The sequence below is a fragment of the Ruditapes philippinarum genome, unplaced genomic scaffold, assembly GCF_026571515.1.
Source record: "Ruditapes philippinarum isolate M1 unplaced genomic scaffold, ASM2657151v2 ctg6381_1_1_1_1, whole genome shotgun sequence".
In the NCBI taxonomy this organism is placed as follows: Eukaryota; Metazoa; Mollusca; class Bivalvia; order Venerida; family Veneridae; genus Ruditapes; species Ruditapes philippinarum.
Window position 1 is genome coordinate 117,277 of NW_026863363.1, and position 16,912 is coordinate 134,188.

Here is a 16,912-nt window from a genome sequence, read left to right on the forward strand (position 1 = left end):
GAAAAGTTTACTAAATCGGCAAAAAAGATGCCAGAAAGTAATTAGTACCTACATTTCTGAAGGAACCTGATGAAATGATCAAAAATAATTATTTAAATTTTGAGAGTAAACAGAGCGTGGCTGCTCTCTGGGGAACCTGAATCGCAACGGAAGTTTAGCGTTGAATTTGACCCGGGGCATGCGCAGAGGGTCCTCTTGACCCGATACTGGGCATGCACCCAGTAAAAAAGGGGTCCGCAGAAATTTGTGATCCGCATAATAAGTTGTGACCCGACACGGAGCATGCGCACTTGCAAAGAAGATGAATACACGAAAACAGCTGAGCGGAGAAAGCTGGAAAATAACTTAGAAATAAACAATAATACAAATTGTCAGCTGTAAGGAACGATGGAGGAATGTGACAAAGGATAAACTTAAACAGTATGTATCAATAATCTCAAGGTCTGACGCTAAAGTACAACCATATATACGATAGAAAATAACAACATAAAAAGTCGCATGTTGCATTGCGGACATGTACATTAATTAAATACATGTGATAATGATGATGAGTTTTGCAATGTTTCAGATTGAATTAACATGATAATATTATGTTAATATAACATATATAAAAGATGTTTATAAGTATTTGAACATGTCAATATTACAAAATAAATATAGTTAATTATTGCAATTTTTATCATTTATGTAAATAAAAGTCACCTTCACTATTTTTACAATTGTCCTTGTAAATTATTATTTTACATATAATCCTGCTATGACGATGACGTCATATTACTCCCCCCTTACAAAATCAGTTCGAACTGGTACATTATTTAACATTGTCTTTATTTTATTTATTTTTAAATACACAAGTTTACTAAAAAAGAAATAAGCTGAAATAATCAAACATTTGAAATTATTAATGTTGAAATGTGTCGTAAAAAAATGAAACACAAAATTAATTTATTTAATCAAGAAAATTCTGATTATTTATTCATTAAAATTGTAAGTTACTTCATCAATACAAAAATTTATTACCTCTATTACACTGAAATATCTACATTTTAAGTAATAGTTATAGTTCAGATTTTAAAAAATTTGGAATTTATTGCAAGCGTAGCGTACCGTTTGGACCCACTGTCCTGGAATAAGTCACGTACACAGTGTCATGTAATGCAAATCCCGCCCTTACTAGTATAGATTGACAGGCCAACACCTGGTCGGAGTGTTGTGAGCTGTCAATCAAAGTTTTTCGTTTTATATGTATTTACGTTCAGTGTCTGGACATCATTAGTCCTCATGGAGCAATCCAGCGATCAGGTTGTCTTTGACATAATGAATATAGATGATGACTTTTACAGAAATTACATTTTTGAACCGTTTCCTGTGGAAAATGCTGATGTGACAGTGTCACAGTTGCTTACTATTTATACGCAGGATTTATATGCTACTGAAAACAAAGAGAATTGTTCAGACACGAGCAGAGGCAATATCCCGGGTAAATATTTTTTTTAAATATTCTCGAATTCTCGCAATATCTAACTTATCATTATTTGAATGAAAATACAAATTGATGGTAAAATTTGCAGTAACAAATTGACCAGGCGCGTAGCTTTTCTACGCTCCACCAGCACCAAAATATGATAAACAAGATCAACAAGGTAAGGCGGCGTTCAATGAACGCAACCCCAAAGTCAATGACGGTAAAATATTAAAATATAACAATTAAAAAACTGTCTTAAATGCTGTTGTAATTATTGAATAAACTTTGAAAATATATAATATTTGAAAGTGATTTCTTTTCTATTTGCAGGCCGATTCGAAAAGCCTTTGTCGTCTGATGACATCAAGAAGAAACAGAGAAATACAGTGCCCTATAATACGACGAAAAACAACAACTGGGCAGTGCACGTCTGGAGGGAGTGGGCTGAAAACCGCAACCTACAACCGGAGACTAAGCAAGAACCTGGTTATCCTATTCCCGTTGAAATAGAACAGTTCCGTTCCTATGCAGAAATGGATTTTTGGTTACAACGATTCATCTGTGAAATTAAAAGGAAAAATGGTGAATTCTATCCTCCAACAACCTTACAAAACATTGCTGCAGGACTAAAACGGTATCTTCGAAATGAACAATCCATGCACGTGAACTTTTTTAAAACAGACGATCCTGTTTTTACTGAATTTCGCAGGACATTGGATTCACGCATGCGCGAGTTGACTAACGAGGGCATAGGGATCGAAGTCAAAAGTGCAGACGCAGTTACGGAAGAAGATGAAGCTTGCCTTTGGGGTTCCGGTGTGTTTTCAGTAGACAATGCAAAAGGATTAAGCAACGCAGTATGTTTTTATAACGGGAAAGTGTTCGGTCTGAGGGGCGCGATGAACAGATTGGGTTACAAGCGGAACAGTTTATTACTGGGTACGATTCTGCAATCAAACGGAGATTCGTTAAATTCCTGCCCAGGATAAGAAAAAACACTCAAGGGGGTTTAAAGCAGTCCAAAAAAGCAGCCAGCTTAATGCAACCAATAATTCATTATGACCAGGAGAAAGAGAACAGTTACAGTATTTATAAAATATATGAAAGTTATTTGAATTTGATTCCAAGGCGTGGAAACTTTTACCGCAAACCATTGGATGGTTTGAATTTCAGTTCTGGAACAATACCACAAAAGGATTTAAAGGGATATTTGAAAAATATGTTTATTCAAGCAGGCATTCCTTTGGATAATAGAAATATAAGTAATCATTCCGGTCGAGTGACTTTATGCACAAAGCTTTTTAATGAAAGATACTCGGACAAAACTGTAAAAAACCGTTCCAAACATAGCTCCGACGCCGTACAAAGATACCAGCGTGAACAAATTTCATTGCAATCGAAAGTTTGTGCCGATCTAGAACCAGTTGTAGCAGGACCTGTTAAAAGTGACAATGAAACTGAAGTAAAATCTGTTAAAATCTCCCGTGAAAAGTGCGAGGATGAAATGAATTTGCTAAATAAACAATCAGAATTACCAACAGACGACAACGTATTAACAATTCGTGTTCCGACAACTGTTAAAAAAGTTGAGATTTTAACTAAATGTGGCAAAAAGTTTGTCATGGAATTATAAAAAAATGGATAGTTTGTATGATTTTAAAGATATTTGTTAGTTACGAACTTTGATATTTCTGTAATTGAATCACTCCATGTGTTTTATTTTCAATGATCAGCCACAATTCCAATGTCCGAATTGTTACTATGGCGAATTGTTACTATGACGGTATAGGTGTTTAAGTTCAGTTTCAGTAATTTTTATGCATTTGATAAATGCTTGGATTTATAAATAATTATTACAGTATGAAATCGCATTCTTATTTGTTTTCTTTATTCGCATGACACATTCATTGCCCAATTTAAAACTCCGCCCACATCCAGAACTTCGTATTTGCAAAATACCACGTCAATACCTGTAAAAATAAGTCAACTTATTTTCCACATACACCAGTCCCGGTATGGTGTATGCAATATATTTCAAACTAGAACTATCGCTGAATGCGATTCATACCCCCACCAATGTCCTTGACAGAAGACAACTTGGAAAGGTGGTTAAGGGAATAACTTAAGTGACACAAATAAATAAAAAGAAATTATCTCTGGTGAAAAAAAGACTAATTGTACAGGTAATAGTAAAATTATCTATTATCAAATCATGTTCGAAACAGTTACAAATAACCTTTCATTTTCCCAATATACTAAACTTTTTATAAGTCAATTTTTGACCTTCAAGTGTGGCCTTGACCTTCAGCTGGCACAAGGGTAAGATGGGTTCTGCACATCGCCCAATTGGAGTGAACATTTGAGTAAAGTTTGAAGAAAATCCTTCCATTAGTATAGAATTTATAGAGCGGACACAACATATTGTCTAGTATTGATTGTATGTAAATTTAAAGACTTAAAAAGGGGCATAACTTTGTCAAAATCCAATACAGAGTTGTGAAACTTGACCTGCATATTGTAATTGTGACACCTAATATATCTTTTAAGTTTCAAGCAAATACCTATGCTAGTTTCCGAAATATTCAAGAACATGTTTTAATCTAAGAACATTTTCTAAGTCAATTTTTGACCTTCAAGTCTGACCTTGACCTTTAGTCTGCACAAAGGTGACATAGATTCTGCACATAACCTTGTTTAGGTGAACATTTGAGAAAAGTTTGAAGAAAATTCTTCCATTAGTATAGGGTTTATAGAGCGGACACAACATATTGTCTCATATGTGATTGTATGTAAATTTGAAGATTAAAAAGGGGCATAACTTTGTTAAAATGCAATAAAGAGTTATGAAACTTGACCAGCATATCTTAATTGTGACACTTCATTTATATTTTAAGTTTCAAGCAAATACCTTTCCTAGATTCAGAAATATTCAGATATATCTTAAAATTAAAGAACATTTTCTAAGTCAATTTTTGACCTTCAAGTGTGACCTTGACCTGAAGCCGGCAAAAGAGTGACATGGGTTCTGCACATAACCTTGTTGAGGTGAACATTTGAGCCAAGTTTGAAGAAAATCTTTCCATAAGTGTAGGACTTACAGAGCGGACACGACATACTGTGTAATATTTGATTGTTTGATATTTGACCTTCAATTGTGACCTTGACCTTGAGCTGACACATGAGCAACATGGGTTCTGCACATCCCATTGTTGCAATGAACATTTGAGCCAAGTTTGAAGAAAATCTTTCAATTAGTGTAGGACTTACAGAGCGGACATGACATATTGTGTAATATTTGATTGTTTGATATTTGACCTTCAATTGTGGCCTTGACCTTAAAATGACACATGGGCAACATGAGTTCTGCACATCCCCTTGTTGAGGTGAATATTTTAGACAAGTTTGAAGAAAATCTTTCAATTATTGTAGGACCTACAGAGCGGACACGACATACTGTCTAATATATGATTGTGTTTGATATTTGACCTTCAATTGTGACCTTGACCTTGAGCTGACACATGGGCAACATGGGTTCTGCACATCCCCTTGCTGAGGTGAACATTTGAGCCAAGTTTGAAGAAAATCCTTCAAGTGGTATAGGAGTTATAGAGCGGACACGAAAATGGAGACGGACTGACCGACCGACCGACCGACCGACCGACGCGACAAAGCGAATCCATTATAGCCCCCCACATTTTGTGGTGGGGGTATAATAAATTTGAGCTTTTGATTGGATAAGAAAGTGGGACAAACGGTAATTAGAGATAACGCAACTATTATCTTTCATATAGATTTTGTAATCAATAATTTTAACAACCACATTCATAAAGTTACAAAAAAATCAAATATACATTAATTTAGAATAAAAGATTAATCGACTTACTGATATTTCCAGAATTTATAATAAATTGACTTAAATATGTATATACATGTAGCAAACAATTTTCTTTTTATATTAAATGTCCATAAATTTTTCTTATCCAAGTGCACATTATGTTCATAAATTCATATTTACCTTTCCTTTTGTTGTAGAATGTTGTGTTCCAAATGAATATGAAGTTTTTACACCAGATGAATTATATTTCCAGGTATTCACTAGTTATAATTAGAATATAAATTTTTCTCACACTGAAATTTTTAAATGTAAATTTTATACTAGTTTTCACAGTCCAAAAGTTCTGTTTCTAAGATGATTTATTATTATTTATTTATAAACAGTCACAACGCGATAATTATTTCTTTTTTTATTGTAGCTTCGTCACAAATATGGATGGCGTCCGCAGTGTTTACAGTTGAACGATGTTGTTTGAGTCTCTCTTGCCTTTGCTTCATTTTCGGACGGATTTGGAACTATTGACGCTTCAAAGCAATATACCTGTCCATTATTAAAGACAACTGTCTTCCTTTTATGACAGTCGTACCTTTGCATGCATAACTGATATCGGCTGCATCCACTCTAAGCTGCAGAGCTCGGATGCGCTGAAGACTCGAATTTGCAGCGTTAAGATAGGCCGATGGAGCACCTCTGAGATATGTACGAGGTTCGTGCATTGTATTTTCATTATTAGATACTGCGTGAGTTTTGTCCACCTCCAGCGGAATATTCTTCACTTTTATCAGACGATAATCTCTAGGTTCCATTTGTTGGAATTTCGGTTAAACTGGTAATGTTGGCATAGCTGTTGTAGTAGACTGTATAGCATGTGTAGCAGTTGTATTTTGTGAACTAGGTGTGGATGAACAATCTAAAACTTACTTTGGGGTAGACAATGCTGGTGATGATTCTACTGGGGCTGGCTCAGGGGTAGAAATAACTGGTGCAGATACACTTGAACTCGACTCAACAGATACTAATTGTGAAAATACGGATGGCCATGCTGTTGTAAATAGATTGTCGTCTAAGAGATAATCAAGGCTGGGCTTCAGATCCCCTTTCAAAATTCCCTTTCATTTCGTTCCGCCCATTGTTTTCTCGTTTAGGGCAAAAGCTTTCTAATACTTGGGGACAATACGCCGCTTTTCATGGAATGTTACTACTGTGTCACATTGAAGGTTCCATGATAACCACCGTATGAACATATCTGCGGATGTTTCTAAATTCAAAATTTCACCATTTTCGTGTTAAATGTTGAATTCTGCCTAAGCCGGTGCTAGGGGACGTGAACGATAACTTGCACTTTCCACTACCGTCCATGAACAGGCTCAATCAAACCGAGCCTGCAACATTTTCAATTTTGTTGTGTTGGATTTTCTTTAGGGATTCTGTTTTTCTCTATTTTGGTGTAGTGAGCAATGGATCCGCTGTTAACCAATAATAAATAAAAATCTGGAAACAAAGTGATCCCTCGGAAGCATTAATCACAACAAAATTACATAAGAATTGCAGACTAGGTATTGGCATGGTATTGTTTCAATCTGGAATGACGTTAACGGTTATTCAGTAGTGGTAGATTGTATGGATGAAGTGACCGGTTGTTCCTTAGCTTCCTCCTTAGCTCCTCTGGTTTCTGAACACATCTGCGGATGTTTCTAAATTCAAAATTTTACTATTTCACGTTTAAATGTTGAATTCTGCTTAAGCCGGTGCTAGGGGGCGTGGACGGTAACTTGCACTTTCCAGTACCGTCCATGAACAGGCTCAATCAAACCGAGCCTGCAACATTTTCAATTTTGCCGTGTTGGGCTTTCTTTAGGGATTCTGTATTTATCTATTTTTCTGAGGATTTCCAAATGACATTAAACTGTCGGAGGAAGTATAATAACTTGGCAAATTTACATCGATTTGATGGCTGTTCACAACATTTGGTTCTTCTTCAATATTTATGCCATAGTCTGGCGGAGTATTAATATTTTCAAATTCGACTGAGTCGGTATTCATAACCTTGCGTCTCTTACAACAGGTCTCTTCATGTCTTCTTTGATTCCCCGAACGGCGCACCGGATATTCTTCTCCACAACCATATTTACAAGCTACTTTTCTTTCGTGTCGGTCTTGGATATGCCTATACCATTGAACGTCTGTGTCATAGCCTACACAGCACTCTCTACACACAAACTTACTTGTAAGATAGGGTAGTTTAGGTATTTTCGGTAACTTCGGCATACTGCAAAATACAAATTTTTGAAAATATTGTAACAATTTAGAAGCTATTTGCTTTTTAGGTTCTATTAACGACTGGTTAAAGGCGATTATGATGAACAATTTGAATCTTGTTTTTAGACTTAATCTTATAATTGAGGTCAGACAGCACATCAATGAAAGGGCCCCACCCACCTATTCTCTATTTTGGGGGTTCTACCTTTAGTCTTCACTTCTTTAGTCAACCATACTTGATCACCAATCTGGTAAGAAATTGAATTTGCACGGTGGTCATATTGCTTTTTCTGACGGAAGCAAGTGACATATTATGACGCGCGATTTCATGTATTTTATTCATGATAACACGCTTTTGTTGTATGAAATTACTTGGCGACGCTGCCTCGGTTTCGGGTTTATCTGCACCGAACAATAGATCTGCGGGTAAAATTGGTTCTTGACCTAACATGATTTTATTTGGGGTGTATCCTGTGGATTCTTGTACAGAGGATCTGTAAGCTAAAAGTAAAAATGGCAAATGACTATCCCAATCTCTTTGGTTACAATCAACGACTTTTGCTAACATGTCTGTCAGAGTTTTAAAAATTCTTTCACAAAGTCCATTAGTTTGGGGATGATATGGGGAACACCTTGTTTTATCAATATCTAAAATAGTACATAACTCTTGGAATACATTTGACTCAAATTGTCTCCCTTGATCAGTTATAATCTGTCTTGGGATCCCAAATCTGCTAACAAATTCGGTAATAAAAATATCAGCACACGTTTTAGCTTCTTGGTTCGGCAATGGATATAACTCACATTTAGTGAAATGGTCAATAACACCTAATATAAATTTGTTGCCCAAAATCGACAAGGGTAAAGGTCCAAAAAGGTCAAGGTACTCGTTCCATAGGACACCCAACTTGGTACTGCTTCATTTTGGCTTTGGCTCTTGTAAAAGGCAACTTCCTTGCTTGGCATATTTTACAACTATTATACCAGTATTCTATGTCTTCTTGGCTGTTCACCCAATAAAATAACTTATGCAGTTTATATTTAGTTTTAGTTATACCTAAAAGACCTGCCCTTCCATTGTCGTGTATTAAAGTCATAACAGTATTTCTCATATTTTCGGGAACTATCAACTGCCAATGATAAGAGTCATCAATATTGTACCATTTTCTATACAATATGTTATTATGTAATCTAATTCTATCCCACTGGGACCAGTATCTTTTAAGAACAGAATTTTTATTGGAAATTTCAGTCCAAGGAGGTCTTTTATTTTCTCTCTTCCAAGATAAAAGGAATTTAAGATTTTCATCTTTTAACAACTCTTTATGTATTTCTTCAGTTTCAATTGATTTTATCCATTGATCCCTGCTTTCACTGTCAACAGAAGGTCCAGCCGATTGCTGTTCTCTCTTAGTGTTCTCCTGGGCCCTTGGATTACACTCTTCTCTATTCATAGAAGCAATTGTTTCCAAAGCTTCCTTATTCTCAGGGATTTCGGGATGTACCATTCTACAGGACTCTTTTATCTCTTCTTCATTTGAAGACATCTCTCTCTTTTCACAATAGTTACAATTTTCACATGGCCTCCTTGATAAACCATCACAATTTCCATGTTTTGTGCCACTACGATGAGTTATTTCAAAATCGTAAGAGCCTAGGGTCTCTAACCATCTTGCTAATTGCCCACATGTCAATTTCATGTTCATTAGCCAAGATACTGCGGCATGGTCTGTCCTAATTTTAAAATGCACTCCATAAGCATAGTGATGGAATGCCCTAATTCCTTCTATAACTGCAAGCAGTTCTTTCCTTGTAACTCAGTATTTAATCTCTTGTTTATTTAAGGTTCTGCTATAATAACCTATAACTCTTTCTGTATTGTTTTGTACTTGTAAGCACACGGCTCCAAGCGCAAAAGAGCTGGCATCGCAATCTATAATATAAAGATCTGTCGCATTTGGATACCCTAATATAGGTGCTGTAGTTTAGGCTTGTTTAAGTTGCATAAAATATCTTATCATTCGTCTGTCCAGATAAAAACAGCATCTTTCTCAGTTAACTTATGAAGTTGTTTATAATCTGTGCAAATTATTTTATAAAGAACATGTAATAGCTAGCAGTACCCAGAAAACTACGAAGCTCTTTAACAGTAGTAGGAATTGGCCATTTAGTTATTGTTTCAATTCTGCTTGTTTCTGTTTGCAAATGACCTAAGAAATTAACCTTTCTCTTGAAAAGAAAACATTTTTGTGGTGAAACCTTCAATTTTGCATTACTAAGTTTTTTATAAAATTAAGTCTAATCTATACAGGTGTTCTTCAAAAGTCTGGGCCTACACAATCAGGTCATCTAAATAGATCAGGCATATGTTATATTGTAAACCAGCCATAACCAATTCCATTAAACGTTGATAAGTACTGGCACTATTGCACATGCCCATAGGCATAACTTTAAATGCATACTGGCCTTTATGGCAAACAAAGGATGTTTTGTCCTTATCATCAGGGTGCATCTGTACTTGGTAATAACCTGAAGTACAGTCTAATGTTGAAAACCATGTGGCGCCCTGAAGTGAATCTAGACAGTCTCTGGCACGGGGTAGGGGGTATGAATCTTTCAAGGTCACAGCATTGATTTTTCTGTAATCTACACAAAGCCTTATTTCACCTGAACGCTTTCTTACTGGGACAATAGGACTACTCCAAGGTCCAGCACTCGGTTCTATTAAATCGGCATCTATCATTCTCTGTATTTCGGTTTCTACTCCCTCTCTCATACTTATAGGTAATCGTCTAGGCTGTTGCTTAATAGGGGGTGCCAGTCCTGTATTTACTTTATGTTGTGTTATATCTGTCTGACCTAGGTCAGTTTTTGACTTGGAAAATACATTTTGATGTTTAATAAGTAACTTTTTGACCTCTAACAGTTGGGACTGTGTTAAGTTTGATTTACACCCTTCATATATTTCATTCAAATGCTCTGGAATAGGTTCTTTACAATCAGAATTTTCTGAAATTATATTTACTCTTTCAAGGTCAAAATTATCAAGGTCACCTATCTCTAGTATATCAACTGGTACTACTTGACCGGCATTGGTATTCTTATACAACTTTAACGGCTTAGTGGTTATATTCATTATACGTAGTGGAATGAAATCACTGTTCAAGGACACTAAGGACTTTCCTAATAATACACCATTGTTTTGCCAGTAATCATTAACAGACTCTATCATTCCTATTGGAAAATTAATATGTTGGTCATCTATGGTACCTTTCACTATGGCCTCACTGGCTGGAAGGACTGTTGCATTTTCAGCTAATCTTATTTTGTATACAGTAGGTGCTTTCTCTTCTAAAACACAGGGTACAACTTCTCCACCAAGTATGATGGAGGAGGCACTGATGTCAATCTGTCCCTTATTTTGATACAGGAAATCATATCACCATAGGTACTTCAACATCTTCTAAAACAAATTTCTGTTTAAACATTTTCTGACTTATAGATACGGATAGATAAACTGTTCATTCAGTTTGTATGTTTTTCCATCTGCACTTTTTAAAGTAAAACTATTGTCTATTTTATCAGGCATTTTATACTTTAATGCCAATTCTTCATATTTCTTGGGATGCAAAATACAACATGTTGCACCTGTATCCACTAGGGCCTGTACTTTCATATCTTGTATATTTATTATGCCCCAACTTCGAAGAAGAGGGGGTGTATTGCTTTGCACTTGTCGGTCCGTCGGTCCGTAGACCAAATGGTTTCCGAGTGATAACTAAAGAACCCTTAGGCCTAGGAACTTCAAACTTGGTATGGTAATTGGTCATGATCAGTAGATGACCCCTATTGATTTTGGGGTCAAGGGGTCAAAGGTCAAGGTCACATTGACCTCTTAGGTAAAAACGGTTTCCGATCAATAACTAAAGAACCCTTAGGCCTAGGAACTTCAAACTTGATATGGTGATTGGTCATGACCAGCAGATGACCCCTATTGATTTTGTGGTCAAGGGGTCAAAGGTCAAGGTCACATCGACCTTGTAGGTAAAAAAGGTTTCCGATCAATAACTTAGGAACCCTTAGGCCTAGGAACTTCAAACTTGGTATGGTGATTGGTCATGACCATTAGATGACCCCTATTGATTTTGGGGTCAAGGGGTCAAAGGTCAAGGGTAAAAACGGTTTCCGATCAATAACTAAAGAACGCTTAGTTCTAGGAACTTCAAACTTGGTATGGTGATTGGTCATGACCAGCAGATGACCCCTATTGATTTTGGGGTCAAGGGGTCAAAGTCACATTGACCTTGTAGGTAAAAACGGTTTCCGATCAATAACTAAAGAACGCTTAGGCCTAGAAACTTCAAACTTTGTATGATGATTGGTCATGACCAGCAGATGAATCATATTTATTTTTGGGTCAAGTTGTCAAAGGTCAAGGTCACATTGACCTTGTAGGTAAAAACGGTTTCTGATCAATAACTAAAGAACGCTCGGCCTAGGAACTTCTAACTTGGCATGGTGATTGGTCATGACCAGCGGATGACCCCTATTGATTTTGGGGTCAAGGGGTCAAAGGTCAAAGTCACATTGACCTTGTAGGTAAAAACGGTTTCCGATCAATAACTAAAGAATGCTTAGGCCTAGAAACTTCAAACTTTGTATGATGATTGGTCATGACCAGCAGATGAATCATATTTATTTTTGGGTCAAGTTGTCAAAGGTGAAGGTCACATTGACCTTGTAGGTAAAAACGTTTTCCAATCAATAACTAAAGAACGCTTAGGCCTAGAAACTTCAAACTTGGTATGATGATTTGTCATTGCCGCCAGCAGATGACCCCTGTTGATTTTGGGGTAAAGGGGTCTAAGGTCAAGGTCACATTGACCTTGTAGGTAAAAACGGTTTCCGATCAATAACTAAAGAATGCTTAGGCCTAGGAACTTCAAACTTGGTATGATGATTGGTCATGACCAGTAGATGACCCCTATTGATTTTGGAGTCAAGGGGTCAATGTCATATTGACCTTGTACTTAATGACAGTTTCTGACCAATAACTCAACAACTCAAGTTGCCTTGGTTGATATTTTATATTAAACTAAAAATGCTTTTGGTATACACATTTGAAGGTCTTATGTAATATAACAACTTGGCTGTCATTAATGAGGCCTACATGATTTATAAAATTTATGCATATATTATTTGGTAAGATTTGTAATAACTTAAATTGCTTCACACCACCTATGTGGTCACAATTATTATTACCTTGTGACTAGTCATGACCAGTAGATACTAGATAACTGATAACTTTTATTAATTATTTGTTCACTGGGTCAGAAGTCATGCATAATAACCTGATCACATGACTAATTGGCTGCCGATAGGGGCATACATGTTTTACAAACATATCTTGTTCTTATATAAATGCCATTGTAATTAATGGGTCTTTTTAAAACTGATGCTGTACCTCGACCCGCAGTTACAGCATCTTTATGTTTTCCGGGTTCTTTCCTTGGGGTTGGCTACTAAATTGTTCATTTTGCCAATTCTTGCTGTATTGTCTAGTTTGTTTTACATTATTTTCTCTAGCATAACTTTTATTGTGATATTTGTTAGAGGATAGGTTACTGGTTTTATTCTGGGATCAGTCTCGACGGAAATGACCTCTTTTTTCACATTGGTAACATGAGTAAACTATTTCATCTGGTCTTCTTTTTGGTGATATCGCAGCATTTTCTATTTTTGCTAATCAATTCTTTAGGTTACAAATATCTTATTCTTGTAAGGATGCTGACAGTCTATAACACCTCGACTAAAAATCGTCTGTCTTTTTCTCTCCTGAAGGAATAGCTGACTTTCTAAAGTTACAGTAATTGCTTTATTCATGTTTTCTGGGTGTGATTGCTGAACATAAAATTAAAGTTTACTATCATCATAGGCCTGAATAAAATGAACAATGGACTCTTGCTCAACAGTTGCCGATGTACTTCCAGGAAAAGCTTTTCTGGATAAAAATTTAATATCCGTCGCAAGCTCCTCTATGGTCTCGTTTCTCTTCTGTTTCCTGGCCCGTAATAAATTTGTCTGATTACTTGGCTCAAATGTTTCTTTGAGTATTTCAACTATACGGTTAAAATTCATTTAATCATTTTTATCTATTTCATTGATTACATTTTGGGCTTTTCCCCTAAGGTTTATTATAAGATTCATGGCATTGTCAATATCTAACCAACCATTCATTTTGGCTACAATGTTATATTGACGTAAGTAGACATCAAGGGAAGACGTACCGTCAAATGTCGCTGGTTTCAGATTTCTCTTTTGTAACAAATTACTAGTTTCCTCATAATTAGAGTACATATACGGGTTATTTGTTCTTGGGTGCACTGAATTGTCATTAACTTGTGCGTTATTTTGGTTAAACTCTTTCTCGGGTATTAAATCCTAGGATGGTTTGCTACATGATTTTGTGGTTGTTCATCTATACAGTCGTAATAATCACCGGTACAACCCTGGCTTTCGCCTCTGTACATAACCTGGGAATTTCTGTTGCCACCCCCCCCCCTGTTGCGCATGAGCCGGCTGCCTACTATATAATACATGCGCTCCACTCGTACCACCGAGAACCTGCTCGCCGATTAAACCATATGGACGAGACCTTTCAAAACAGGTGAGGTCTTCAAGCAACCTGGGTCATCAAACCAACATTGGGTTGCCCACTGGTCTAGGTCCCAATGTTGTTGCCATGGACTCCATTGATGACCATTCCACGCCCAATCACGGTCTCCATACCCCCAATGTACTGGCCTTGTACATTGTACCTACTTGCCGTGCAATGATCTTGACCATCAAACACCTTGGAACTAGATGTTTCCTTCATGGTCTAATAAAACGGGTTTGACTGTATCTGCCTTGGAACTTTGAATGTTACTTCTCCACTTGGGGTTGCTTAAATTTCCCCACATTGGCCTATCGTAGGAGTGAGTGGCGATCCAGGCTTCTGCACTACCGGACTACTCTCTGGGTCATGACTTCCTTGGTCACCATGGGCGGTGCTGTCCCCTTCTAGGTTAAAGTCACAAAAAGTACTCTGGTCTTGGTTACTTCTCATTGTATATATTTTCTAAGTAAACTGGTCACAAAGTATTCGGACAATTGATTCGCTATAACCTTTAATTTTTATTACTGTTCAAAATGACAACAAAATAAATGGTTATTAAGACTGGGTTTCCCGGTATTTAAAATATTAAGGCTACACTGTAAACACAAAAATATGCAACAAGTTACGTTATTTAATGATTTATTACTAACAAATTCAATAATCAAACAATTTTATTGACAGCTTGTTAAAAAAAATATATGTATATCTTGGATGTCTTTCATTACATCTTTTATAAATACAGACTGCAAAATAGAAGTTTCGACTATTTTATTTTAAATTCAAAATCATTGGACAGATAAAATCATAAAAAATACAGTTCCTCTGGAAATTAAAAAAATGTTTCTTTGGTGATGAGAAACACACAGGCTACACTCTTCTTAAAAAATCACAACAGGCAAAGAAAAAAAATGCAAAAAGAAAACAAACAAAATCACGGGAGGTAACTCATGCGCCCCTTAACAACGAAAAATTACCGAGATTTCTCTCCCTTGGCAGAAATGTAAACAAACGTGACCTTGGCGGTATGAACACTTTCGATCGAATAGGACAATGCTGTGTATTGACGGTACTTGCTACTTGATTATACGTCACAAGGCGGTGATTTAAAACACTGGTCGTCCAAAATTATTTTGTAGGCGAAGTCTTATCCTCAATAGCTGCCACAAGATGCGACGCGCGCGCCGGTGGGGCAAAGACTAAGTCTAAATATTCATATAAGGGGCTGACTATACTGGACTAATTTAATTATTTCTTGACGTAGTCAGGCGTTGATATCTCCCTGGTAGCGGGTAGACTGAAGACTCTCCCCTGGTAGCGGGTGAGCGCACGTCACGATCGACCGAGCCGACCAATAAGGAACAAAAGTTATTTGATTCTCAACAAGTAAATTTATTTAAGGAGCGAATAATAAATAATAGAATTCGAGAAAAACTTAACAAATATTTAACTATTTAACAGTATCTTAACTTCCTAAGCTGTCAGACCTCGACGAAAATGGCAAAGTGTGAAAATTTGATAAAAGCTCGTAAATTTAATTTCCTATAAAAATTTATAATGGAAAAATTTACTTTATCGGCAAAAATGATGCCAGGAAGTACTTATTACCTAAGTTTCTGAAGGAACCTGATGAAATGATAAAAAATAATTATTTAAATTTTAAGAGTAAACAGAGCGTGGCTGCTCTCTGTAAACCTGGATTGCAACTGAAGTTTAGCGTTGAATTTGACCCGGGGCATGCGAAGAGGGTCCTCTTGACCCGATACTGGGCATGCGCCCTGAGTAACATTGACCCGGCGAAAAAGTGGTCCGCAGCATAATAAGTTGTGACCCGACACGGAGCATGCGCACTTGCAAAGAAAATGAAAACACGAAAACAGCTGAGCGGAGAAAGCTGGAAAATAACTTAAAAATAAACAATAATACAAAATGTCAGCTGTAAGGAACGATGGAGGAATGTGACAAAGGATAAACTTAAACAGTATGTATCAAAAATCTTAAGGTCTGACGCTGAAATACAAATATAAATACGATAGAAAATAACAACATAAAAAGTCACATGTTGCATTGCGGACATGTACATTAATTAAATACATGTGATAATGATGTCGAGTTTTGCAATGTTTCAGATTGAATTTACATGATAATATTATGTTAATATAACATATATAAAAGATGTTTATAAGTATTTGAACATGTCAATATTACAAAATAAATATAGTTAATTACTGCAGTTTTTATCATTTATGTAAATAAAAGTCACCTTCACTATTTTTACAATTGTCCTTGTAAATGATTATTTTACATATAATCCTGCCATGACGATGACGTCACAATATGAATGAGACTTTCATAGCCATTAGGTATTAGAGATATACTGACACATAAATCATAGACAACAAAGTATTCAATAAAGTGACCATTTGTCAAGTAAATTCCTATCCATAGCAAATAAACTTTTTTCAAATATTCAAAACAAAAAGAAATTGTTTATACAGTCTGATATTGTAGCAGCTTTATATGCTTTGTATTTTGCTACTCGCAACGTCGGAAATTGATATATCGCTATTCCAAAGGACAAACGAGAAATATCATTTTTCGCCGGTGGAGTAGCAAAAAAATGTCCCAAATATTTGGTTTTCCCTTTTTCCTCAAAATTACATAATGCAGGACGTGGGAACAAAAGGGGAAAAATAGT

The 16,912-nt window shown here is 36.2% G+C and overlaps 1 protein-coding gene across 1 annotated transcript; it reads left to right on the forward strand.

Annotated features, from left to right (window-relative positions):
- The first annotated feature begins 1,281 nt into the window (after positions 1–1,281).
- On the forward strand, positions 1,282–6,374 carry LOC132721921 (zinc finger MYM-type protein 2-like). Its single transcript, XM_060706304.1, has 3 exons — positions 1,282–1,480; positions 1,796–2,404; positions 6,196–6,374. Exons 1-3 carry the CDS (start codon positions 1,282–1,284, stop codon positions 6,372–6,374), a joined length of 987 nt encoding a protein of 328 aa, XP_060562287.1.
- Positions 6,375–16,912: the final 10,538 nt, after the last annotated feature.

Coding starts and splice junctions, on each gene's coding strand:
- LOC132721921 (XM_060706304.1), top strand. CDS start 1,282: ATGGAGCAATCCAGCGATCAGGTTGTCTTTGACATAATGAATATAGAT. Junction 1,481..1,795: donor GAGCAGAGGCAATATCCCGG/GTAAATATTTTT, acceptor TTCTATTTGCAG/GCCGATTCGAAAAGCCTTTG. Junction 2,405..6,195: donor GCGGAACAGTTTATTACTGG/GTACGATTCTGC, acceptor TTTGTGAACTAG/GTGTGGATGAACAATCTAAA.